General features: G+C 54.3%; 1 protein-coding gene across 1 annotated transcript in view; it reads left to right on the forward strand.

Annotated features, from left to right (window-relative positions):
• The first annotated feature begins 1,686 nt into the window (after window positions 1-1,686).
• Window positions 1,687-27,058, forward strand: part of SBK1 (SH3 domain binding kinase 1) — an 85,125-nt gene continuing 59,753 nt past the window's right edge. The window contains exon 1 of the mRNA XM_032799391.2: window positions 1,687-2,756. Coding sequence (XP_032655282.1) covers window positions 2,548-2,756 — 209 coding nt within the window. The 5' untranslated portion in view covers window positions 1,687-2,547. The remainder of the gene's footprint in view (window positions 2,757-27,058) is intronic.

Raw genomic sequence — 27,058 nt, forward strand, 5'->3', positions numbered from 1 at the left:
GCAGTGGTACCTGGACACCAGCCAGGTCAAGGCTCCATTGTGCTGGGCGCTGTACAAACATATAGAAAATGACAGTTGTCCATGGGGTTTGCTTTAGAACACTGCAGCAGTGAATGTTGATGGTAGGTTCAACCTCTGGCATGGAAACAAATGTGAACTGCTGCTCAGACACTAGGGTGATGGGTGCAGTGTGTAGCAGGAATCAGCATAGATTGATGGATAGATAATTAGTGTAATGCTGATTTCTTTCTAAAAGCTCCAGAGGCGATTTTGGCAATTACAGACTGGTTAGCCAAACTTCAGTACCAGGCAAATTGGTTCAAATTATAGCAAAAAACAGAATTATCAGACACACAGATAAACACAACATATTGGGGAAAAGTCAACATTGCTTTTGTAAAGAGAAATCATGCCTCACCAATCTATTAGAATTCTTTGAGGGAGTCAGCAAGCATATGGACAAGGGGGATCCAGTGAATATAGCGTACTTGGACTGTTAGAAAACCTTTGACAAGGTCCCTCACCAAAGGCTCTTAAGCAAAGTAAGCTGTCCTGGGATTAGAGGGAAGGTCTTCTCCTGGATCAGTAACTGGTTAAAAGATAGGAAACAAATGGTAGGAATAAATGGTTAGTTTTCACCAGGGAGAGAGGTAAATAGTGGGCATCCCAAGCACCTGTACTGGGACCAGTGCTGTGCAACATATTCATAAATGATTTGGAAAAGGGGGTGAACAATGAGGTGGCCAAATTTGCAGATGTCACAAAGTTACTCTGGATAGTTAAGTCCAAAGCTGACTATGAAGAGTTATAAAGGGAACTCGCAAAACTGGGTGACTGGGATACAAAATGGCAGATGAAATTCAGTGTTGATAAGTACGAAGTAGCGCACATTGAAAAAAATAATCCCAACTACACATATAAAATGATGGGCTCTAAATTAGCTCTTACCATGGAAGAAAGGGATCTTGGAGTCATTGTGGATATTTCTCTGAAAACATCCACTCAATGTGCAGCAGCAGTCAAAAAAGGGAACAGAATGTTAGCAAGCATTAGGAAAGGGATAGATAATAAAACTGACAATTTTGTAACACCTGGTACGCCCACAGCCTGATTACTGCATGCAGTTCTGGTCATTCTGGCTCAAAAAAAAAAAGGGCAAAAAAATGATTAGGGGTATGGAACAGCTTCCATATGAGGAGAGGTAAAAAGACTGGAACTGTTTAACTTAGAAAAGAGATGACTAAAGGGGGTTATGATAGAGATCTATAAAAACATGAGTAGTGAGAAGAAAGTGAATAGGAAAATGTTATTTTCCCCTTCTCATAATACAAGAACTAGGGGTCACCTGATTAAATTAATAGGCAGCAGGTTTAAACTCTATATGGGATCTAGACAGCATGGGGAGGGGAGAACTAGAGCCATCCAGCTGGCTGGATGAACAGGAGGTGGCCGGGTGGGTGATAGTGTGTCGTAGGTGGGCTGTGTTGGGAAGGAAGTTGTGTGAATGCCGTGAGCCTGTGATGTGGGACAGCCCTGACCACCCAAAGTCAAGCCAAAGGGGAATAGCCTGTGCTGTAGCTGCTCAGCGCAGCATCTCCTGTGTGAGCAAGGGCTGGGGCTGGCAGCTAAGGAGTTAAACTTTCCGCATGAATCTGGAGCTATTAATACCCGCACACTGGTTTATCTGTCAGAGCGAGCTGGCTGCTCTGTCATCCAGACAAGCCCCGCAGAGCTGTGTCTCGGCAGGTCCAGAACTTTTCTTTGTGCGAGCTCGTGTGTGCCCGCCGGCCTGGGCTGCTCCCCCAGCCCTGGCTCCAAACGCTGCCAAGGAGTTCCACTCCCCCACGCACACTGCTCCCCTCCCGACCCACGGAGCCACAGAGAGCCATGGCTGATGCTGGCTGATGAGGAGATCGGAGGGAAGGGGAAACTTTCCCAAGGGCAGATCGTGCTGCAAAGTCCAGCTGAGGCTGAGTGCTGGGCACGGAGGATCTGCCTTTGAGCACCGGCACCCTCCATGCTGGACCAGCGACAGCAGCTCCACTGATCCAGCCACAGAATGAGATCCAGCACCGGTCCCTGGAGATGGGTGGCCATGCTCTCACACTTTCGCCTTTGAGGAGCAGCGGGATGCTGTGGGGTCTCTGTGCTGGTGCATCCTACCCAAACTCCTCAGCTCAGGTTCTTCCACCTCATGCTACAGACTGGGCCCTCCTTGTCCTTCCCCAGCTGCCTGAGAAGGGAGTCCTTCTGAGGGGACAGCCCCATCTTGCCCCACAGTGAGAGTGCGACAGCAGTGGCCTCAAAGATGGCCATCAATGGGAGCGAGAGTGCAGGGTCCTGTCTGGCTGCTGAGTGAGGACGGCGTGGGATAGGAGTCACAACGGCTGAGTGGGATCGTGCTGTCCCAGTGCGCTCCCAGTCAGACAGGCCGAGGGCACAGGATCACTTCAGAGGGCACGAGGCAGGAGGAGCCGCGACCTCTCCCTGTCAGAAGGAGTGACGGGTAATTTGGGAGACAAAGCACACAATGACGCTTCCTGGAAAATGGTCCAGGAGACCCAGGACCTGCTGACTCTGGCTTCACTGGCCTCCGGGCAGACTGGTGAGGAACAAGAGGATGCCAACACCTATGCGGCGTGCCCAAGCCTGGAACTGCCCCCACTGTGGTGCACTGGCTGTGGGAGCAAGGAAATGGATACCTTCTGCTTCGTTTGCTTCCAGAAAGAGGAGCTACAGCCCTTGCAACTGAACAGGTCAGTTCAATACTGCCTGCTCTCCCTCCCTCCCTCCCCCGCACCCAGGGCCAGCGACCGGGCTGGAGCCATGAGTCACTCAGAGCTTGGGCAGGGAAGGGCTCCTGGGCATTCTCCGAAGGAGGGGTGTGGGCCTACATGTGGGGAAAGCCAATGGAACTGCCCAGCTGATCTAGGGAGGGGATGCGTGAGTGCCCTGGGCGCAGCAAGGCCAGCTCACAGGGTGTTGCCCAGGAACAGGCCCATAAACCTCACTTCGTCAAAAGTTTCTCTCAAGCAAGTGCCCCATCTTCCCTCAGGATGTGGCTTCGAGCAGCTGGGACCTGGGCATCTTTCCAGCTGGAACAGGGGAATCTGCAGCATACGGGAGAGAAGGGAGAGGTGTGTATGTGTACACACAGGTCTGTGCAAGGGCATATCGGAGTTCATGTGTGTGAACATCTCTGTGTGTGTGCACATCCAGGCTGTTTGTACAGAACTGCCTGGGTGGGTGTGTCTCTCTCTGGGTGTGCCCTTCCCAGGCTGTCTGGGGGTGCACATGTGTACATCTGGGGAGCACTCACATTCAGGCATGCGGGAGTGTGTTTGTGGACAGGTACATCTCTGTCTTAGTGCCCGTGTGTCTATCTATGCATCTCCTTGCCATGCATAGGGTCAGATGTTGGAACAGGAGCCCAGCTCTGGGTGTGGCAAACTATGCTGGTCCTATGTGGAATTTATCTAATGCAGTGAGTGTCACCTTTCTTGTGCGTGTCAATGTCTTCCCAAGGCTGGGACAGTGATCCCTGTTCAGGGCCTGATCCTGGGGCATCTCTGGCAAAGTGGCACCTGGGTATTCAGAGGGCCTGAGCCAACACCTTCCTCAACTCAGGACTGTATCAGCTTCTCCTCCTGCCATTCGCAGTGCCCAGGCAGACAGACCTGAAAGTAGGGGAAGGGCTCTGACCTCTGGCCAGCCCCTTCTCCTCCATGCAGGTCCCAGCAGTCTCGCAAGGAAACTTTGCAGGGGTGACTGTGCCCGCTTGTTGATTAGATCCAACCCAGTGTTCCCCCAGCCTCACCCTTCCTCCACACTGAAGCCTATAGTCACTTGCCACCCCCTTTAGGATGTGCCTTTTGCCTGGGGGCAACTCCTGCAAAGCAGTGCCCACTGGGCTGTGCCACGAAACTCTGCTCCTCTGCGCTGCAGCCTGGCTTCAGCACTGTCCCCTCTGCCAGCGATGCAGATGGCATTGTCTGCTCAGCCCCTATGCCACTCTCCAGCCTGCCATGGCTGTCCTGGAAGGTCCTGGCCTCAGACAGGGCCGGGAGGTTACTGAGGGAATGTCTAGGTCTGTGGTGCTGGCTTGCTGACATAGCAGAAGTCAGGATGTGTTTCCCAGGGTACTGCGGTTGCATGTTATCTGCCAGGCTAAGTGTATTCCAGACAGCTCCAGCCTTGGTTTCTCCAAGTATGGTGGTTGCTTACTGTGGATTTACCTGGTGGCAGGTGCAGCTTGGTAGGAGATGGGGGAAATGCAGCCTCCTCCAGGCTGGGATGCAGCAGCAGCTGTTTCACAGAGCATAGCCAGCTAGGACAAGAAGTGGAGAGACCATAATCATTTGCACCAGGCTTTTAGGGAGGCAGAGTGTAATCAGTCCCAATTAGATCTGGGCTAGGTTAACCCTCTCTTCCCTTGTGAAAAGCACCGTGGGACTCTTAACCACTGCATGTGACTGAGGCTGGAGTTTCCCATCCTACCCACAAAGCCCCATAGGTATAGGATCAGTACTGATTCAGGGGCAGGAATCCGCAACCCTTCTGATGCCCCTAGACTTTCCTCTGAGGTCTCCCATCTAAGGGCTGAGCAGGCCTTGACCTCCGTAACAGGGGAGAGGGGCGGAGAGCCCAGCTCAAGGTGGTGAAGATAAAGCACCAAGCAGCAGAATGGAAACAAAGCTGGATTATGGGTAGCAATTAGCATCCTGCCTCTGCAGGGGGTTGGTGTCAGGACCTCGGTTCCATGCCTGCAGGCGCTGTGCTCCAGCAGGCCCCACTCTGTGCAAGGGGTCCCTCTGTGTGCTAGGGAGTGGGGATCCTTCAGCGCACACAGCTGGACCCGAGAGTATAACCTGGCCCATGTCAATACCGCCATGGGAAATTCCCCAGCCCAGGAAACAGCTCCCCCTACAGGCAGGGCCCCGAGATTCATGCCAGACTGGAGGAGCAGGGCAGGGCAGCCCAGGGAGAGGGCTGCTCCTGGCCAAACAGTGCTCAGGGGACAGAGGGAAGCAGGGTTAGCTGACACTGTACTGCTCTGTGGATGGGAGGAGGAATAAGATCCTGCCAGATTCATTGCCTACTCGTGTTGTTAGGGCTTACAGATGACCTGCCCATCAGCCCTTGTGCTGTGGGGCCCAATCAGCGGGCGACAGAGATGTTGGGCAGAGAGGTGTTATCCTGCGGGTGCCACTGCATGTTCACAGGTGGCCTCTAATTACTGAGGCACCAATTTTCAGTGCCTATGCGAGATCCCTGGTTTTCAGAGGTGCTGAGTGCCCACAGTGCACATTGACTTCAGTGTGGGACCTGGAAGCTCAGGCCCTGGCCCCAGCCCCCCAGGCCCTGGGCACCCAGCATGCACAAGGCTGAGCCATCAGAAAGACTGCACAGCCCCTGATGGAGCCAGCACACCGCCCCCCACACCCTCCCTGGCACAGGTACATAGCAAAGCTACAGCAAATGGAGTAACCCCTCTCCTTGGGCAGCTCCAGGCCCCACCCAGCTTTGCCACAGGGTGCATGCTGGGCCCACTGCTCAGGATCTGGAGTGGGCTGGCCACAGCTTTGGGGGGGGGGGTCTGGAGTGAATTAGCTGTAGATTGTATCCCCTCTGCTCCCCCCCCCCAGGACAGAGATTGCACTGCTGGATGATGGCTGCTGTTCATTGTCATTGTCAGATTCCAGCAGTGCCCAGGGGGCTCCAGCTGAGATCAGGGCCGCACTGTGTTTGGGGCTGCAACAGAGTCCCTGCTCTGCCCTTACAATCTCAACAGACAAGCCAAACGGAGGGGGCAGAAAAGAGGGGCTGTTTTTCCCATTTTACACTGGGGACCTGTGGCCCTCAGAGACTGGGGCTGTGCTTCTCTCCAGCCAATGGAATGCAATTAACCTCCCCAGAGCTTCTCCCAATCTACGCCAGTGTGACTGAGTCCTAAGCGACGTGGCCAAGGTCAGGCAGGAAGTCTGGCCCCTGATCCCCCAAGTCCCATTCCCCACTCCTGAGCTGCATCCCCTCCAAAGCACTACCCCAGATCCTTCCCCTCCCTAGGGTTACCTTTCTCTCCCCTGCCAAGGGTCACCGCCCACAGCTTTCCCTTTCCATCTCCAGTTGCTTTGCCACCCCATGGGGCATAGTCAGATCCCCTGCCCACATTGCAATCAGAGGAGTTACTCTGGGTTGATTTCTGTGGCAATGAGATCAGAATCGGGCCCCGTTTGTGTTAAGGAGGTGATAAATGGGGAGTGCAGGGATGGAAAGTAAGCGCATACCTGGCTTTCTGGCCAGAACCTGGTTCTGCTTTCTTTGACACTGCTGTTAACTCAGAATGAGTGAGGCTGCTCCAGACAGACCCGGGTTAGGTGTGTGGTGAACTCCCATGGCTTCCTGGCCTTGCAGAGAGCTAGTCACAGGCTAGGGAGTGGGGGTGGGGCTCCCTGTGAGCAGGCACTGGGCTTGGGGGTATCCGTTTCCCGGAGGATCTGGCGCTCTCCTCCCTTGTACTTTCCACTCTGCTGCTTTGGGAATTGTTTCCTCCCGCCCAACTGGCAGCTAAGCCATGTGCCCCAGCTCCCTAGCCCCCAAATTAGTGAACCAGATGGCGGGGATGCAAGGTGCGAATGCAGGCATATGCCTTCCCCAAGCTGCTTCTCCCAGGCAGCAGGACTCACTGGCTGGCAGGAGCTGAGCAGGACCAGGTGTATGTGGGGTGGGGGCATCCTTCCCTCCCCCCGCCATGGGAGCTGGCCTACAGCCTGCCGTTTCCCCTTAACTCCCCGGCCCCAGCATACCTGCTCCTCCCCACACCGGTCTGTGGAGGGGACAGTCACTGAACCAAGGGCTCACTTCTACCTGGCGGAGGGGGGAGATATGTGCAGCTCCAGTCTTTCTGAGTCCTTCACGTGACATTGGCCCCTCTCCAGTCTGCATGGGGTGGGGGGCTGCATCCCTTTATTTTCATCACTTTGCTGCTCCATTTCCTCAGACTCTTGGCTGTCATTCCCCCCAACACCCCTCCCCCCGCCTGACTAAGAAGGAGACTTTGTGCCCATAATGTTGGGGAGCTATTGGCACTGGCAGGCATCAGCACTTTCCCTCATCCACGCCCCGCTCTGCCAGTGCCCCTCAATCCTGACCCACAGCCCCTGGCTACTCCAGGCCTGCCCTCCCCACCCTCCACTCTGCCAATGCTCCTCACTCCTGAGCTGGAGCCCCCTGCCTATCAACCCAGCACCTTTCACCACCATGACAAGCCCTGGGCCTGGGAGATCTGAGTCTGGGAGATCATCGCTGCATGCCAGTAATACATCTCATGCTGGTCACTTGACTCCGGTGCTGGGGCTCAATGGGGCTAAGCTGAGGGTGGCCAGCTCCCTGCCAGCCCATGCAGGAAAGGGAACAGCAGTGACAGGGCTGAGTCTGGGCTGTTTGCTTGTTTCTGATGAGGCGTCAGGAGAAATGCTGAGCTCTGTGATGCAGGCGAGTGGAAGGGTCACGCGCTGTCCGCTGCAGCCTGGGGTCCAGCGTCCTTGCTCCAGCAGGCAATTACAGCCATCTTCATGCTGCTCGCCCTGGCGCGTCCGCTGGGCCCCAAAAGCTGATGGAGAGTTTCTGAAAGCTCCCCAGGGGCACCACTGTCAAAGGATCTGTTGGGCTCTTTAGACAGCAGGGGATGCAAATAAATGTCTGCCCTTCTCCAGTGGCTCCATGCTGAGATGCTCAGCCCTGCCTGGAGATTCACACTCAGTGCCGGCTACAACCAGCTGGTTCCAACATTGGAAAAGGGTCAGCTAGGCAGAATAATGGTGCTTGGTCCCACTTCCCCCTAATTTTGATGGAGCATCACTGCAGGCAGTGTGCTCAGGGGAAGATCTAGGCAGTCCAGCAGGGTCCCTTGGCAGGGGGCACGAGTGTGGCTCAGCTACACAGAGGGGTGTGTGTGTGTGTGTGTGTGGAGGGGGGGACAGAGCTGTGCAAAAACAGACATGGCCGAGTTGAGAAATCTTTCCATCCCCACTACCAGCACAGGGAGGATTTGTGGGTCACACAGGGGCCTGTGGAGTGGCCCTGCCTCTGGGTTAGGATAGATTCTTCCCCTTCCCTGGCCTGGCTGCTCAGAGCAGGCCAAGGCTCCAGGCTTGGAGCCCAGCGTTGCAGCCCATGAGGTATGCACAGAGGAATTGGGCCATGGGAGGGGCCTGGTGAGGCGTTGGTCCCTAGCAGGCAGCAAGGAACCCCTGGGGGAGCTGAGCTGGGCTTAGCTATTTTCAGTCTTATCTCAGAGTCTCAGCAGCCAGCGCTTCTCACCACCTCATCTGCCACACCACCACATTCAGCAGAACAGGCGCCACTTTCCTCAAGGTCACGAGGCCTAAAATTAGACTTGCCAGCTGCTCATTGGTACATGAACCTGCCTGCCTGCAGCCCCATCCCCTCTGCTCCGATCATGCGAGCCGGGTGTGTGCTTGTGGGGAGGGATGTACAGGCCTCCGTGCCCGCCAGGGCTCTGGTGGCATAGGAAGGAGGTGTATCTACTTGCATACCATGCCTGCTCTGTGTGTGCCAGGGCCAGCAGACCGTGAGGCTCCCTGGGGTTGGGCTAGGGTGACCAGACGTTAAGGGGAAAATATCGGGACTGTCACAGGGAGGGCACTTATTGTTTTTACACTCACCTGTCTGGGAGTTCGGCAGCGATTTGACGGAGAGCCCGTCAGTCGCGGATGGTCTTTGGTGGTATTTCAACGGCGGATGCTTCTGTCTTTGGCAGCAAGATTTATTACCCGCTGCTGAAATACCACCAAAGACCGTTTGCGACTGAAGGACTCTCTGCCAAATTGCCGCTGAAGATCAGGAAACAAAATATCGGGACAAATGGCGCCCCGACCGTACTCTGGTCGGGACGCGGGACAACCTCCTCAAAATCAGGACAGATGTCTGGTCATCCTAGGTTGGGTGGTGGAGCCAAGATGTGGAGGAGGCTTTCATTCTTGGGGAGGTATGTGTGAAATTAATCACAATCGGGGGCTTTTGAAAATCCCCATGGCTGCCCCTTCCACCAAGGAGTCCTGAGCATCTCTCAGCCTTTCATCAATCATCCTCCCATGCATGTGTTCAGTGTAGCTGGGCAAGATCCTGGCCCCCCACTAAGGCTCCTGTATGAAAAGATCTAGAATGCCCTCCAGAGAATTCCTACAGGACAGAGAAAATATAGGCAACCCTATCACTCACTCACTCACTCATGCCCGTCACCCCAATCGGGATATGGGCCGCCAACCACAGATCTCCAGAGTCCTCTATCCTGGGCCATTCGCTCTAGCTGGTTCCAGGTATAGCCCAACCCTATGTCATCTATCAATCCATTCATCCCCACTGCTTATCCGATCGGGTAGGTGGAAGGGCAGGGCCAGGGCGTGTTGGGAACTGGTTGGAGAAGGCAGCTGCCATTCTCTAGCGCAGCATCCAGGCTGCTCTAACTTGCATCCGGCCAACAGAGCAGTCCTGAATTAGGAAGGCATAAAGGTGACACACAGCCCTGCCCTGTTCCACACCTGCTGTGATGTACAACACAGGATCTGGTCCTTGCACCCTAGAGGCACAGACTGGGGAATGGGACCTGTCTGAGCTCACATAGCAGGTCAGGGGCTGAGCCAGGAATAGAACCCAGGCATCCTGTCTCCCAGATACTATGGCAATGAGTGCAGTATAAGAACCTGCACAGAACAGTTCCCTGCAGTATCCACCAGACCAAGCTGTTAGGGCTAGGGGTGCCCAGGGCCTCTTGCCCTCGTGTGCCCACTATCCTTTAGCACTCCATGCGTTGTCAGCACACAATAATCCTGCCTAGACACTGAGAGCTTAGTGGCTTCTTTGCGGTAAAGGGCACAGGTGCCAGCTCGCCCAATAGTGGTGGGCCCATCACACCTTAAGCAGGAAGCCCCTATCCTGTTCTCTGTATCCCAGCATCCCGCTCAGTCAACTTGCCAAGTGATCCAGTATACCAGCCCTCCCTGCTCAGCCAACAGCTGCCTTCCCAAACAGCCCCCATCTTCCTCTGCGCACCCCTTGGTTTCACTGCAAGGAGGGCCTTGTGCCCATCCCATATAATCCTTTGAGCCTGCAGCCCAGGGTATTTTCCCAAGATTGGCAGAGCTATAAGTGGCTCACTGCACATTCCTTGCACCTAGCATCCTCCCTAGGCCCCTGGGAGAGTGGCAAGTCTTGTCAGAGAAGTTACAGCTTCTTTGAAGCAGGTGAAGATGGAAGAGGCTGGGAGAACAGAGCAGCTGAGCATGGAGTCAGCAAGCCTGGGCTGGCTCCCTTCCCAGAATGTAATGACTGATTATTCCAGGTTGGCACTGGGACCACCTCCCATACCTGGCAATGCTTTAAATTTCAACAGGCAGATGGAAGGGAACAGGGCCGGCTCTCGCTATTTCGCAGCCCTGAGCACGGCGGCACGCCATGGGGGGCGCTCTGCCGCTCTCCAGTCCTGCGGCTCTGGTGGACCTCCCGCAGGCATCCCTGCGGAGGGTCCGCTGGTCCCGCGGCTTCGGTGGACCTCCCGCAGGCGTGCCTGCAGATGTTCCACTGGAGCTGCGGGACCAGCGGACCCTCCGCAGGCATGCCTGCGGGAGGTCCAACGGAGCCACCTGCCGCCCTCCCGGCAACTGGCAGAGCGCCCCCCGCGGCATGCTGCCCCAAGCACGCGCTTGGCATGCTGGGGCCTGGAGCTGGCCCTGGAAGGGAAGCAGGGAGCAGCCAAGCCAGACAGCGTTCGAACAGTGCAGGCTGAATGGGAAAGCAGGGCAGCCAGTCCTAGGCTGGCAAACCAGCCTCCCCCAGGTCACAGCCAGACAGGACCTGACTTTCCTCTGAGGGTCTCCATGTGCTATAGGCACTTACTCTTTTAGCCTTCTGCAAGCAGGGCTGCCTGGGGGGGGTGTAAGTGGGGCAATTTGCCCCAGGCCCCGGCCCCACAGGGGCCCTGTGAGCCCTGCCTAGCGGCGGTCCAGGTCTTCAGCTGGCATTTCGGTGGTGGTGGGGCCCTTCAGTGCTGCTGAAGACGTGGAGCGATTGAAGGGCCCCCTGCTGCCGAAATGCCACCAAAAACCCGGACCGCCACCAGGTGAGTACCAACGCCACAGCTCCCCTGCTTTGCTCCAGGCTCCCTGAATCCTCTGGGCGACCCTGTCTGCAAGGAGAGTTGGTATCGTTATCCCCAGAGTACAGATGGGGAAACTGAGGCACCGAGCAGAGGCGTGACCTGGCAAACGTCGTCCAGCAGAGCCAAGAATTCAGAGTTCCCTGCTCTACCCAGTAAACCAAGCCCAGTGAAGGGCCCAATTCCAAACTGCAGTACAGCTGCACTCAATATGGCTTAGGAACTGTAGGGTCCTTCCTTTGTGACTCTGGATTCTGGGGCTACATGGAGATCAGTCCGGTTCCTGGCATTAGTCAGAGCAGCCTCAGGCTCACACCCCTTGCTACTACCCCAGCTCTAGGCCACCTGGAGATTCCCCAGTGGCTGGTTAAGCTGGGTTTCAGGCTTCCTTGCACTAGGGTGACCAGATGTCCTGATAAAATTGGGACTGTCCCGATATTTAACTCTTTGTCCCATGTCCTGACCGATGTACGATCAGGACACCATTTGTCCCGATATTGTAGGGTTGCTTGTCAGGTCTTCGGTTGGTGCAGGGCTGGCAGGCTCCCTACCTGGCTTGGCGCAGCTCCCCAGAAGTGTTGACAGCTCTCTGTGGGTCCTAGGCACAGCGACAGCCAGGGGGCTCTGCGTGCTGCCCCTGCCATGAGCACCTGCTCCGCAGCTCCCATTGGCAAGGAACTGTGGCCAATGGGAGCTGCAGGGGCGGTGCCCACCTGGCTGCACTTCCACCTAGGTCCCAGAGGGAGCTGTCACCACTTCTAGGAAGCCACCTGAGTTAAGCCTCACCCGGAGCCCGCCCCATCTCCCACTCCCCAAAACCTAGCCCTGAGCCCCCTCTTACACCCAAACTCCCTTCCGGAGTCAAGTATCAGAGGGGTAGCCGTGTTAGTCTGAATCTGTAAAAGCAGCAGAGAATCCTGTGGCACCTTATAGACTAACAGACGTTTTGGATCATGAGCTTTCGTGGGTGAATACCCTCCACCGAACGCTCATGATTCCAAAACGTCTGTTAAGATAAGGTGCCACAGGACTCTTGCGCCTTCCGGTAGTCAGCACCCCAAATTCCTGCTGTCACCAACCCCTTAATCCTCCAACCCCTGAGACCGCGCCGCCCTTTCAAAGTGGGCCAAGCCGGGGCATCGCACACCCCAACCAACCCATCAATGTGGTGGTCGGCTTGCAGTGGACTGCACTGGGGCTGCACTGGCGGCCATGACCTCGATTTACCTGTCATTTGTTGGTGGGGCAAAGTCTGGGTATGTACCCCCAACCCACACTTCTATGACTGTGCACCTCCTTGACTCAGTGGGGGCTGTGACCTGGCTGCCCCCCGGATCACCTAGCCAGTTTTTGAATATTTTATTCTTGCAGTCTGGTCACCCTAGTCATTACAGACAGCGCCAGCTGTGTGTTGAGCGATGCCCTGCTCTGTGTGCCAGCCCCACCCTGCTCTTCCTGGGTACTATTTGCTGTTAGGCTTGCTCCTTTGTGTGTCTTCCTCCTAAGCATTAACAGGGATGGGAGGACCCTGTGAACAGAGCTCTTGTGGGGGTCTGTATCCATGCCCTTCTCTCCTAGTCCCCACCTGCAGTCCAGACTCCCTGGGAAGCAGCGTTATTGACTGGGTGTTGTTTACTCCCCAGCTTGCTCCGTCCCCAGTGCTATTAAGGATGCTCAGAGCCCCTGATATCGATAGGCATCTTGGAGCAGCCCAGCTCTGCGGTCGGCCCCATTAGCTCTGTTTGCTTTTGACAGCATGGTAATTATGAGTCTCTTCCTCACCCCCTTCCCCCGCTGCATTATTTACAGCTGTCGCGGTGCCGTTGGGCTGGGTGCATGTGCTCACCCCGCATCGCCTCATCTCCTGGGAGATTTCTGCCTTATTTGTAAAAACAACAACAGAACCTTGGGGCTTCGACTGTACCTTATGTACAGCCGGTCTCATGTTCCGCCCGCATGTCTTTCGCCAGACCCAGGCTTCGATCTGCTGCAGCCGGTCCCCCCGTCCGCTACCCTGCCAAGACCCCACTGCAGGGCTCAGCCCAGCTCAGGAAGCTGGGGGATTCATTCCTTTAGTGTAAATCCTATTTTTTGGCACCTTGATCGCCGTGAGTCACCGTTTGTGATGACAGTCCTGCCCAGGAATAAACACCCAGGTGGCTGTTTGCGTAGGACAGGGGACGGCATCACTCTAGAAGGAGGCAGGTGCTTCCTAAGCGAGGGCAGATCATAAGGACATGTGGATCCCAGCACCTTTGTGTGATCTGGGGCTGAACATTGTGGTTCAGGCCTGCCTCTGATCCTTGCTGCACCTAGAGTTGCCAATCCTCCAGGACTGGCCTGGAGTCTCCTGGAATTGGCAGAGATCTCCCAATGATTATTGAAAGCAAGCTGGGAGATTTTAATAGGATATTTTAAGAAAATGACATTACGTCATGTTGGAAAAAAGTCTCTCGGAATAGCTTCCTTCAGAGTTAGCAACTCTAGCTGCATCCTGGGCCAGACACTTTTACCTGGATGGTTGCTGCCCCTCGGACTCAGATTACACGGTAAACTGACCAGCTTGGATGCTGTGAGCCTGGGGAGGAGAGGACGGCCCGCTTCCATGGAGTTGTGATAGCTAACATGGCCTGTGCTCTGAAGGGCTTAGGAGCCCAGGATCTTCCCTGTAGGGAGGGGGTGGCCTAAATTATTGTTCTCAGCGAATGTCACCTGTTGGCTCCTATCTTTCGTTTCTCTTTTCCCACGCTTTCTCACTCAGAGGCACCAAATCCATGGGTGCTCTGGGGCTGGAGCACCTATGGAAAAAAAAAAGTGAGTGTTCAGCACCCAGCAGCAGCCAGCTCCTCCACAGTACCTCCCTTCCACTGGCAGCCCCACCCATCAATTCCTGCCCCTCAGTGCTTCCCTTCCACTGGCAGCCCTACCCATCAATTACTCCCCCTAAGTGCCTCTCTTCCGCCCGGCAGTGCCGCTGATCAGCTCCTCTCCCTCCCTGCCACCCACCATCATCAACTATTCAGTGTCATGCAGGAGGCGCTGGGAGGGAGGAGCAGGGATGGAAAGGTGGAGTAGGGGCAGGGTCTGGGGCAGAGCAGGGAAGGGGGAGAGAGGTCAAGCACCCTGCAGGATTTGAGTAAGTCAGCACCTATGCTGTCACTCCTGGTGCCTTTCTAGAGGCCTCATGCGGTTCATTTCCCCTACGTGTTTAATTCCAGTAAAACGCAGGCGACAGGCAGATCTTCAGCCTCGCAGCCTCAAATTAGTCATAGCATAGGCTGCCTCAACACGAGCTGCCACTCTGCCATGCCTTGGGCCTTCCATTTCCACGGCCAGTCGCGGTTGTGGCCCTTCCTTTTGGGGACTGCTAGCAAGGGGGCTAATGGTGCAACCTCTGACCTGGACATGGGTCCTCCCAGCCCTGGTGTAAAGCCACCACCAAGGCCAGGATCAGCTGTTGGCTGTAAATGGACTTCACCTGCTACTGGCCTGGGCTGGAGTTGTACTAGTTGTCCTTACACTCCCTCTTATTTAACCCCCCTTTAGCCCATTACCATTCTGGCCCCATCACTGGGGACTTGACCGCGTTTAATGGAGCTGAAGTGGATCCGCTTTTGGCTCCTTCCCTGCGCTAGTCCCCCAGCGGCATCTATGCTGCCATCCCAGCTCTGCAGCCATGCTGCAGCCTGTAGTTAAGTCCTTTCCACAGGACGGCCAGAGAGATTAAGTTTGAAGAGGACCCAGGCTGCCACTGTGATGCTTGGTGAAATGGAGGGCAACAAGGCTCCAGACCAGGGATTATCTGGTGCGTTGGGTTGCTCCTGACAGCATATTCCCTGGGGGTTTGTCCTGCACAGGATGTGTCCTACACACTGATGGTTCTGCGGTTTAATGGATCTCACTGGCAGGTGAAGGTGCTGCTGCAGTTGCATCCATAGAATCCCTGTTGGGATCAGGCCAAGATCCCCACAGGAACAGCCCAGGCACTGAAGATATTTCTCTCCTCTCCTTGCTCTTCGCAGCGTTGCTCTCATGTGAGATAATCCCCTATCTGGGGATTACAGGTCTCTAGGCTGGCCCAAGGCAGAGATTAGCTCCACACAGGCTAATCATTGCCGCCTGTCACGCCTGGATGTTCAATGAGACACAAGCGCACATGCCTTGTCCTGCCACTATCGCAAGTGGGCTTGGCTGTCTACTCAGCAGGCATGGGAGGTTGCATTTCCAGTCCTAGCAGAAGATTTAGCGGAGGGCATCACCCTCTGTTTAGTCCTGGCTCCTCCCTGTAAAGGGATGGTGATCATGTTTCCAAGGCCAGCTGCAAGGAAGCCCTCAGGGAATGGGGATGGATGGCCTTGCAGCTGAGGGTGCAAGAAGTCACTGAGTGACCGACCCTCTCTATGCAGTGGGGCTATTCCTACGGCCTGACCATGGGTGATCCAGCAGCTGACACAATAGGCTACAAATCAGGAAGAGCAGGTTCTAGGCCCCACTCTGCCACTGAGTGGCCTTGGGCCTATCACTTTATGCTCTGTGCTTCGGTTTGCTCACTGGTGGAAGGGGGATTGATTATATCCCTCTGCCCTTGAGCTCCTCTGCCAATAAGTGCTATGTGGGTGTTGTTCGTTAGTGCATCTGTCTCTTTAAGTAGCCAAGGCCAAGCCAGGCTCTGATTGAGCCCCATATGCAGCAAGTAGAATAGAAGCCCAAGACATCATTACACATAATTAGAATTTGTAGATGGCCTGCTGTTTGCTCAGTGCTGTCCAGGACACAGACACACAAGCTCTCTGCCCTGAACACAGTTAAACACACGAAGCCCTGGGCATGGAGCGGTTAGAGAACAATGGATTTTGTTTTGACTAGAATAGATGCTGCAGAAGCAGGGTGAAAGGTGGCACTAGGCATGCTGAGTTAGAGAGGCCCACAGCCAGGAATGGGACAGGATGGGGGCTGGTGAGCCATGCAGTGTAGTAAGCAACTTGTTCCAGGCCAGACCCCAGCTGTGTGGGGTAATTACTGTGAGAGCCACAAGGTCTGTCTGTGTCCTGCAGAACCAGTAACCAATGCTCATTAGTCACCCCAGAGAAGTCCTGTCTCTTCTCCCTCACCAGGGGGCACTGGTGGAGCTAAGGAAATGAGCTGGGGAGTGGGAACAAAGGGGATTGGAGACACAGGCTGTGGCAGAGTCCTGGGGTGAGAGGCTTGAAGGGAGGGGAATAGTAAAGGGATGTAGCCCAAGCAGCAGCAGCAGCTGGATCTGGCAGAAAGCAGAGGCACTCCCTCCACTCTGGGCCCTGCAGCTGGGAAGGTGCAAGTGCCTGGCTATTTCTGGGCTGTGAAGTGATGCTTGCCACCTCTGTTGAAATAAAACACCACTTGTTAATGGGGCTTGAAACTAAGTTAAGCAGCTGTTTTCTCAGATCCTGTAACAGAGCCTCCAGGACCAGGTGACTCACCATCTGCAGTGCCTGCTCACAGCTCCACTCACACTCCAAGAATAGCTGGGGATTCCTGTTAAGCACTAAAAGAGTTAATAGGGCTACCAGCATGAGGCCTCAGGGTGAACACCCCATTGGGATGAACAGGAACAGCTCAGCACTCTCTCAGAGCTATTGTTTCAGGCTGCCTGCAGACTCAGGTCTAGTCTACAATGACAAATTATGACAGCATAGCTACATCACCTGCCCCCCCATGTCAGCCTGACCCCCAGCTTAGGCACAGCTATGGCAAGGGAAGAATGCTTCTGTTGAATTAGCTATTGTTGCTCAGGGAGGTTCCTACCCCACAGGATAGCCCTTCTGTCAGTGCAGGCTCCATCTACACTCCAGTGCTATGCAGGAAGAGCCTCCCTAGTGTAGCCACAGCCTCAGACAGGCAGAGCTGCAGGAGGCCGGCAATGGGACACCACCCTCACAGCCACCCCATGATGACCTTGAAGTTGCATTTTCCCAACCTCCCTCAGTGACTTATTCAGACCCAAGTACTTCAAGCAGAGACCCCCTTTTGTGGGGCTCTGATTTATGAACTCCCAGACAGAGTCTAAGCACCTCTTTTTCAGACCCTCAAGTCCCAGCTCCTCCTTCAGTTCAGCTTCCTCTCCCACATTCAGTAGCTCCTCAGGGTAGTATGCTGTGTACCAGACAGGCAAGTCCCAGTGGCTGGGGTAGTCTGTCTCTCAAGGAGCACCCTCCCTTAGTTGAGCTACAGCATCTTTTTATCAAGCCCAGGTGCTCATTAGTCAATTAGCTGCCAAGCAGACACCTAGGCAGTCAATTACTACAGGCTGGCCAAGATGGGCTTGTTCTCTCTCGTCACCCCCCGGCAGAGTCACATTTGGAACCAGCCAGTCCTGGCCTAGTCTGACCCAAAAGCCTCTGTCACATGAAGTGGGGGAGCCTTCCATGTGCAGAGCTCTGACTGCAGGACTGGGTCACAGTGGGTCATTCCGGTGCCACAAACTCCAACCCCATATGCCCATGAACCCCCTTCCTTCCCCACCTGCCCACCTCCTGTAGGACAGCCCATCACAGAGGGTTAAGCCCCTTGATCCAAGGCTGAACTGGCAGATGGAGGGTTGTGGGCACACAGATCTCACCCCTCCTTCAGAGCTCCGGGGAGCCCATGGACATCTAATCAGGGATAAGGCCCCACCCTTTGCCCTGGGAACCCCTCCATGACTCCTCTGGGACTGGGATGAACTAGGACCCATGCACATGCCTGTGGGGAATCGCCAGAGCCTTTAACCTGAGCTGGGAGGCAGGAATGCTGAGATCCTCCCCAGCCCAGGTGAGTGGAGCCTGGATAGTCTCTGGCTAGTGCTTTCCCCTGCATGCAGCAAAGCCTGCTCTGGGAGGTGCTGCAGTCCCTGACCCAGGGGCATTGCAGAGCCGGAGACGGGCAGGGCTGGAGCTGCCTGGAGCACAGGCAGAGCTCTGTGCATGGTATCCAGGGAGGATGAAGCTTTCCTGTCACCTCTCTGTACTAAGCCTGGCTTTCCTGAGCTGTCGCTCAGTGACCCAAGAGCCAAACTTTCCATAACTTCCCAATTTGTACAGCAAAGAACACGCCGGCTTTTGGCTCCAAACACCAGGAGCGCTGGCTGAGCAGGCTGGGAGCACAAGGCCACATTGCTGCACGGCAGGATGCAGGATGCACACTAGAGGGCGCTTCAACCTCAAATTCCCACAATAGGAGAAGTTGTGTGGAGGAGCTGAGCACGTGTTGCTTTACTGCAGGCATCTCCTCTGCCCACTCATTGGGGAAGGGTCAGTGGGTGCCCCAGCTCACCAGAAAGGGCAGGCTCATACCATGTCCTGGCAGAGGGTGATGAAGGCAAAAGCTCCTCCTGCCAGACCAGGGTGTTCTCCATTTCCAGAGCAACCCTGGCTCTGTGCTGGCATCTGGTGCTTCTTGCCTCTGGTGTTAGGAGCTATCCTGGGGCCAGGGAGCGGCCTGGGCATGGCAGGGGCAGGGCAGTTTGAATGTCCCACATTTTGCACATGCACCATTCCGGCAGATACATCTGCTCTCTAAATGGTGATTGGCCCCTCCAGCTCTCTCCAAGCTCTTCAGAGACACTGACCTCTAGGCTGGAGGTGCAAGGCACATACAGACAAATGCCTCCCTGGAGGCCCAGCAATCGCCCACCTGGCAAGCTCTCCAGGCACTGTGTTCTCTCCCAGATGAGCTGGGGGCTGTAACTGTCAGTGTTATGGCCTGCGGAATTGTAACACATCTAACCCGTTTTATTCTTTGGCTGCTGGGAGTTCTCTTCCTTTGGACCAGATTCTGCCAACAAGATGCAGAGCGTTTGACTCCAGGGTTAGTGTAATAGAAATCAATGGGGCTCGCTGTAGAGTAAGATGCCACTCGAGAGGTGTAAGCATGTCAGGATCTGGCCCTTCATTCATTCTCTAATCCTGGTCTGGAACTAGCCTGTCCATGAGATTCTATTCAGTTGTAAAGTGACCTGGCATCTGAAGAGTTAACACAAGGGCATTTGGCAACTAGAGGGGGCTCTAGCAATGGTAAGTAGCAGGCAAAAGGGCTAGTTTAACCCTTTAAATTCCAAGCAAATGGACCCTTTCCGCCCCCGAAAAAGTGGTTGAGCTCAGCAGTTATTTTCATGGCTAATGAAGTGGTTTAAACCTGAAAAAGGTGACTGGCAGCTGCATGTGGCAGTTCTGTTGGAGTCTGGGGGCTCCACAGACACACTTTCAGGAGGTCTGGGTTCTCTCTCCCTGTGCCCCCTAGACTAGAGGCCCTGACCCCTCCCAGGCCACACAGCTTTAGAGCAGCCAGGGCTCTGAGGGCAGACTGGACTGGCTGGCTGTGCAGAGCACCTGGGGCTAGGTCAGGGCTGAGACATGCATAGCTGGTAACAGGACAATTCCGAGTGAGTGGCTGAACTGGAGCTTCCTGCCGATTATTTGGAACTGAAGATCATGTCACATGTTACTGTGCGGTAAAGTTTTGGATCTGTTCTGCTACCTCAGGATCATGCTGCTAATGGGGCTGGACCAGGGTCCAGCTAGCCCATAGTCTGCCTCAGCAAAAAAAAAGCCAATGTCCATTTAAGCCAGTGATTCTTCAGAGGAAGGCATAACCCTCCCCCCACACACACACACACTCCATAACTATACAGTATACCATGGGCAGGGCCGGTGCAACCATTTAGGAGACCTAGGCAGTCGCCTAGGGTGCTAGGATTTGGGGGGCGGCATTTTCTTCTGCAGCGACCGTGGCAGCCAGATCTTCGGCCACCCCAGTCACTGCCGGCATTTAGGAGGAGGGAGCTGGGGCACTGGAGTGCGGGGAGGGCTGCCTGCAGCAAGTAAGGGGGGGGCCACACAAGAGAATTCCCTGCCCCAGCTCACCCCTGCCTCGCCTCCTCCTTGAGCACGCCATGGCTGCTTCACTTCTGCTGCCTCCCAGGCCTGCTCCGCCTTGGAGGCGGGAGAAGTGAAGCAGCGACGGCATGCTTGGGGTGCTTGTGCTCATGCGCAGAGCAGGGGTGAGCTAGAGTGGCGGGGTGCCTCAGGGCGGAGAGTAGGGGTGAGGAGCTGCCATGGGGGGGCGCCTCAGGGCAGGCGGGGAGCTGCTGCGGGGGGCAAGGGGCACCTTAGGGTGGAGGCTTGGGGACGGGGGAGGGCGCAAGGTGGAAGTTTCGCCTAGGGCGTGAAACATCCTTGCACCAGCCCTGAGCATGGGGATGGGGGTCTTCCTGACTTCAGCCAGGGATCAGCCTATGCCCTGAGGCATGGGGATGAATTTACAGTAACCCTCAGCACTGGCATGGCACCATTCATCTGTAACCATCACAGCACTTTGCAAAGGTGAGAATCCCCATTGTATTGAAGGGAAAACTGACCCAAGAGCGGACACGTGACTTTCCCAAGGTCACATAGGGAGGCTGTGGCAGAGCCAGGCAGAGAACCCAGATCTGTGACTCTCCAGCCACCTAGCCCTATGTCCCATGCACTGAGCCACCCTGCCTTACATCATAACTACCCATCAAGCCCTCTCAGCCTGTTCTCCCTTGAAACACGCAGGTTAGTGCATCGTTGCACTAAAATACCAACCAACCATTTCCCTTTAGCCCTTGGAGATGGGCTGCCTCTTCGTGTGATGGGGAGGGTCGATACTGAGGTGGTGGGGAGGGGCACCCTGGTAGAGATTGGGTGAGTTGGTGGAATTCTGCAAAGGGCCCACTGGCTGTTTGGGGTTGGGTCACTGAAGTGTTTTGCAGGCTTTTCTCAGCTCCCCTCCCCTCCCCACCCCACGTCTGGGGAACAGTGAGCTCAGGTGTGGATCTGGGCTGCAGCATGACCAGGCTGTGCTCGCGTCTGCTGTCCCCCACAGTTCCTATAAACTCCGCTCTGCACCCATCTACCAGTGGGGCTGAGCTGTCATCTGTAAGCCGCTCCCGTGCTGCGGACTCATCACCTGCTGCTGCTTTCTGTGAGCGGGAGGCAGAGAACCAGAGTGAGTAATGGCTGGAATAGCAAAGCAAACCAGCTCAGTGCTGTCCTGGTCAGGAGGCTGCCCACAGCCCACCTGCAGTCACATTCCAGGAGATGCTGGGGTGAATGGTTTGAGACTCCAGCACCAAGACAGGTCAGACTGGTTTCTATCAAAGGGGCATAAACAGCTGCCAGATGGGATTTAAAGTTAGCGCATACAAGTCTCCACTGGTCCCCCAGGGAACATGGCCTCCTGCTGGAGGTCAGTGGCACTGTCCATGGGACACCGCCCTGCTCTGGAGGGTGACTCAGGATTTGCATCCTGCCTCGGCAGTGCTGAGGCCAGGGATAAGGAGGGCAGAGAGGCAGGTGATAATGAGTCAGCCTTAGCGGGGGCACGCCAGGAGACATGGTGATTCAGAGATTCCAAGGCCAGAAGGGTCAGTCTAGCCTGAGCCCTGGAGAACACAGGCCAGAAAACATCTCCAACACGTGCCTTAGAAGTGCTGAGGAGAGGAGGTAGCTAGATCTGACGTGAGCAGGGCCAGAAGGGGGCAGCTGGCTCTGATGCCTCAGGACACAGGATGTGGAGCAAGCGAAAGCCCCCATCATCTGAGTGGGTGGAGCACGTTGGGCTGGCGTCCAGTCACTCTTCTACTTGGTTAGGCTGTGCGGGCTGGGCAGGGGCTGGTTGCCAACACTGTATTTCAGAAACTGTTTGCTTAGCTTCCCTGCTCCACCCCTCCCCTGATATTGCTATTATTATTATCATCGTTATTAGTATTAATTCCAATAGACAGGACTCACCTATGCTCGCCAGGGCTATTTCTTGCTGCTTTCTGCAGCACTCCGCCACTCCTGGTCTTCCTGCATAGAGAGGAAGACATAAGAGACGTCCCTTGTAAGGGGTTGTTGGCTGCCTTAATGCAGGGGGATTGTTCAACTGGAGCTGGGCAGCCTGCAGCTCCTGGTGAGCATCCCTCGCCCAGTGCAGCAGATCAGGGGCCACCACTGGCGGAAAAGGGAATGACCACATCCAAGCCCAGACCCCATCCCAGCAGCACCCTGGCAGGGGGAGTGCCTGGTGCTCAGAGCAGGGGCCTGCCTCCTAACTTCCATTCCTGGGGCTGCCAAGGATGCCCTGGGTGAGGGCAAGTCGCCTGGAGCCTGCTTTGCAGTGGGGAAAGCCCCTGGAGCTTCTGTGAACTCTGACAGATTTAGGGTGCTCAGCACCCATGAAAACCACACCCTCTTCCCCTCTCGATTCCCACATCAGCAAAATGGGGGAAAGACACTCACATCCCAGGGAGGCTGAGAGGTTACTGCAGGTTTGAGATCCTCAGAGAGGAGGTACAGAAAGAAAGGTCGGTGAGCAGTGGGGACTGTTACAAAAGGCTAAGTGTGATGGCTGCCACCTCTGCTGGTATCAGGCACCTCCAGAGCTGAATGCACTGGTCTCTACTGCTTGCCCTGAAGCGCTGGGACCTGTGATATACTCACAAGCTCTACAGATCCAGCAGAGAGTGGGATGCATGACAAACACTGGCCAGCGGGTTCTATAGCTAACATGTTTAATCCCATGCTTGCTCAGAGTGGTGCTCTGACCCCCTCTCGTGATGGCTTGGGCCCCTAGAGCAGGGGTGGGCAAACTATGGCCTTGTGAGCAAACTATGGCCCACCAGCCATTTTAATCCCACCCTCGAGCTCCAGATGGGGAAAAGGGTCAGGGGCCACTCAGCACAGATCCTGGAAGCAGTTGCATAGCCCCACCAGCTCCTATGTGAAGGGGCAGCTCAGGGGCTCCGCTCTGCACACTGCCCCAGCCCCAAGTGCCACCCCTGAAGCTCCCATTGGCCAGAAACCATAGCCAATGGGAGCTGCAGGGGCAGTGCCTGTGGATGGGGCAGCATGCAGAGCCACTTGGCTACACCTCTGCATAGGAGCTGGAGAAGGGACATGTTGCTGCTTCCAGGAGCCACTTGAGGTAAGCACTGCCTGGAGCCTGCACTCCTGAGCCATCCCCCACCCTCCAAATCCCTCAGTCCCAGCCCAGAGCGCCCTTCTACACTCCAAACTCCTCATCCCCACACCCTGAACGCCTCATTTCTGGCCCAACCCTGGAGCCCCTACCCCCAACCATAGCCTTCACCCCTTCCTGGCTTGCACCCCAACCCTAATTTTGTGAGTATTCATGGCCCACAATAGAATTTCTATTCCCAGATGTGGCCCTTGGGCAAAAAGTTTCCCCACCCCTGCTCTAGAGAATGATGAGCCTGCTATAGACTTTGCTAACAGACATGTTCTTTATAGCTCATGTGTTTAGCTCCAGGGGTCCCAGGTTTGATCCCTGCTGCTGACGTACATGTCTGGGTCGGCATTACACATAGTTCTGATGTCTGGGCTGAGTTACATGTAGGGGAAATTCCCACTGAAAATTTCCAACAGGTTCCAGTTGGCCAGCTAAGTTTTGGGATAGAGCAATGAATCTATGGGGCTACTGGGGTTCCTGGTTCCGCTAACAGAGATCCGCCGAAGGACCTTAATGGCACCTACTGGACTTTCCCTTGGGGTGTTCTCTCTCCCATGTGTTTCCCCTCTAATCAGTTTTAGTTTATACAGCCTCTGCCAGCTCCCTTCCCAGCCCCACTCCTGGTCTGTGCCCATCCCCATCTATTTAAGGGGTAGCTATTCCTCAGCCAGGGGTATTGTAATATACCTGGCAGTTTTCAAATTCATTACTAGAACAATGGATAGATTTATTCCAAGAGTAACATGCCTTCTATATTCCTTGGTACAGATTCACTCCGAGGTCATCTGTCTATCTCGTTCCATGTCCCTGGGGTACTGCCTGTGTTATTACCAAGGCTGAGGTCACTACAACAGGTGCCAACTGACTAGCAAGCTACCTTTAGGTTCTGTCCATACCATGTCTTGAACCTTGATCAAAGTTTCAAATACCTGTTTGCTAGTGCACTCCCTAACTATCAACGCCTAGGACCACTATTGCTCCCCCAGTGTGGGCAGGAAGTTTCGTGAATAACTCTACTGGCTGAAACTGCTGAGAGACTGTACTAGAGTCTGGGTTTTATACAATGGTTTAGGGGCAGTCTCAAACTGTGTTAGGTGGAAATGTGTTTGAAACCGTACTGGCTTCATGACCGGGCCCCTTTCATCTCTTTGATCTTAATTAGTTAATGTTGTAAAGTGCTTTGAAGATGGAGCACTCTATGCAAATGTTAAGTGCTGTTATTATTATTATTCAATCTATGCATGACCCACATGCCTGCTCCATAGCAAAGTATGTTGTGCAGGATGACAGCCCCAGCTGCTGCATGAGAGCTGCTCAGGGGAGAAATTGCTAAGCTGGCCAGGGCTGAGCTCCGGTTTAATTGCTCTAAATGAACTGCTTGGCTCTGCAACCAAGAATTAGCCACTTCCTGGAAAGATTCTGGTGCCCAGGAGAGGCAGCCTGCAAGGCCTTTGTCTGTGAAGAGTGAGGAGGGGAACGTGTCACTCAGCATGGGGGTTAGCCAGCCTGAGAGACACCAGGACGGCTGGAGATGCAGGTGCAGTGGATTCACTGTCTTAAACTAGATCAAACCATTAGTCTGGTAGATGCAGGATTACTGGGCAGCTGGCTAGGTGCATGCTTGGCTTTGTTCACCATCCTCTGTGCAGGGGAAAGATGCTTTCCTAACCTCTGTGGGGAGGAGTTTTTGGCTATAATTACTCTGATCTTATCCTTGTTGTGACCAATATCACATGAACCAAGATCAAAGCCTCTTAGTACTCCATGCTGTTCACGCCTAGTAAAGATCACTGCAGGCCCTGGGGAGCTCGCAGGCTGAGTAGAGATAAGGCACAGAGAATCACAACTTGCCCGAGGTCACACAAGAAGCCTGGGCAGAGCAGGAAATGAAATCTGGATTTCCTGAGGGCCATTCTAGTACCTTCACCTCAAGGCTAGCTCCTTTTCCAGCATGCTTGTATACACAGCTACTCAGACCTGAATTAGAAACAGCTAAACACTTCTTGATCTAGAAACAGCTAAACATTTGGTGAAACAATCATAGCCACCCCTTGAAACACACCAGAGGAGGAGGCTTATGGCGGCACAGAATGGGGGAACAATTATACAGAGGTGGCCAAAAAAATAAAAAAGTGGGCCTCTTCCCTCCGACCTAGGGGTGTCTGGCATATTTCTGTGCTGGGTCTAAAATAATTTGATCTTTCAATTTGCTCTCCAGAACTTTATTATTTTCCTTCCAAGTAGCAGACAGGATGATCTTCATTCAAATCAGTGGCTGAGAGGGGACCTGAGAGGCTGGTTATCAGCAGAACATTTATTGTCTTGTGATTAAGAGCAGGTCCTCAACGAAACCATTTTGAAGCACTTGGAGGAGAGGAAGGTGATCAGGAACAGTCAACATGGACTCACCAAGGGCAAGTCATGCTTGACCAACCTGATTGCCTTCTATGATGAGATAACTGGTTCTGTGGATATGGGGAAAGCAGTGAACGTGATATATCTTGACTTTAGCAAAGCTTTTGATACGGTCTCTCAGAGTACTCTGGCAAGCAAGTTAAAATAGTATGGATTGGATGAATGGACTATAAGGTGGATAGAAAGCTGGCTAGATTGTCGGGCTCAGTGGGTAGTGATCAATGGCTCCATGTCTAGTTGCCAGCTGGTATCAAAGGGAGTGCCCCAGGGGTCGGTCTTGGGGCCGGTTTTGTTCAACATCTTTATTAATGATCTGGATGATGGGATAAATTGCACCATCAGCAAGTTTGAGGGTGAAACTAAGCTGGGGGGAGAGGTAAATATTCTGGAGGGTAGGGATAGGGTCTAGAGTGACCTAGACAAATTGGAGGATTGGGCCAAAAGAAATCTGGTGAGGTTCAACAAGGACAAGTGCAGACTCCTGCACTTAGGAAGGAAGAATCTCATGTACTGCTACAGGCTTGGGGCTGACTGGCTAAGCAGCAGTTCTGCAGAAAAGGACCTGGGGATTACCATGGACAAGAAGCTGGATATGAGTCAGCAGTGTGCCCTTGTCGCCAAGAAGGCTAATGGCATATTGGGCTGTATTAGTAGGAGCACTGCCAGCAGATTGAGGGAAGTGATTATTTCCCTCTATTTGGCACTGGTGAGGCCACATCTGGAGTATTGTGTCCAGTTTTGGGATTTCCACTACAGAAAGGATGTGGACAAATTAGAGAGAGTCCAGTGGAGGGCAACGAAAATTATAAGGGGTCTGGGGCACATGACATGAGGCGAGGCTGAGGGAACTGGGCTTGTTTAGTCTGCAGAAGAGTGAAGGGGGATTTAATAGTAGCCTTCAACTACCTGAAGGGGGGTTCCAAAGAGGATGGAGCTCGGCTATTCCAGTGGTGGCAGATGACAGAACAAGGAGCGATGGTCTCAAGTTGCAGTGGGAGTGGTCTAGGTTGGATATTAGGAAACACTATTTTACTAGGAGGGTGGTGAAGCACTGGAATGGATTACCCAGGGCGGTGGTGGAATCTCCATCCTTAGAGGTTTTTAAGGCCTGGCTTGACAAAGCCCCAACTGGGATGATTTAGTTGGTGTTGGTCATGCTTTGAGCAGGGGATTGGACTAGATGACCTCCTGAGGTCTCTTCCAACCCTAATCTTCTATGGAAGATGGTTTAGTGTGTGTGTGTGGGGTCTTTTTGCTTCAAATTGCTTTAGTAGCTCCCTCAGGCAGGATCTGAGCATAGAGAGCATAAGGGAGGCTAGTGTGGTTTTACAAGCCCTTATCTTGTATATATTTAAGTGCAGAGAATGTCTTCAATGCCAAGCTGCCTTGCAATTTTGCCTGTCTCTACAGAGGGATAGAAACAAGCATTTGATCTGCAGGGTGAAGCAAGTGTATGCGTTTGTCTCTGCTTCC

This window comes from Chelonoidis abingdonii, chromosome 9 (assembly GCF_003597395.2).
Source record: "Chelonoidis abingdonii isolate Lonesome George chromosome 9, CheloAbing_2.0, whole genome shotgun sequence".
In the NCBI taxonomy this organism is placed as follows: Eukaryota; Metazoa; Chordata; order Testudines; family Testudinidae; genus Chelonoidis; species Chelonoidis abingdonii.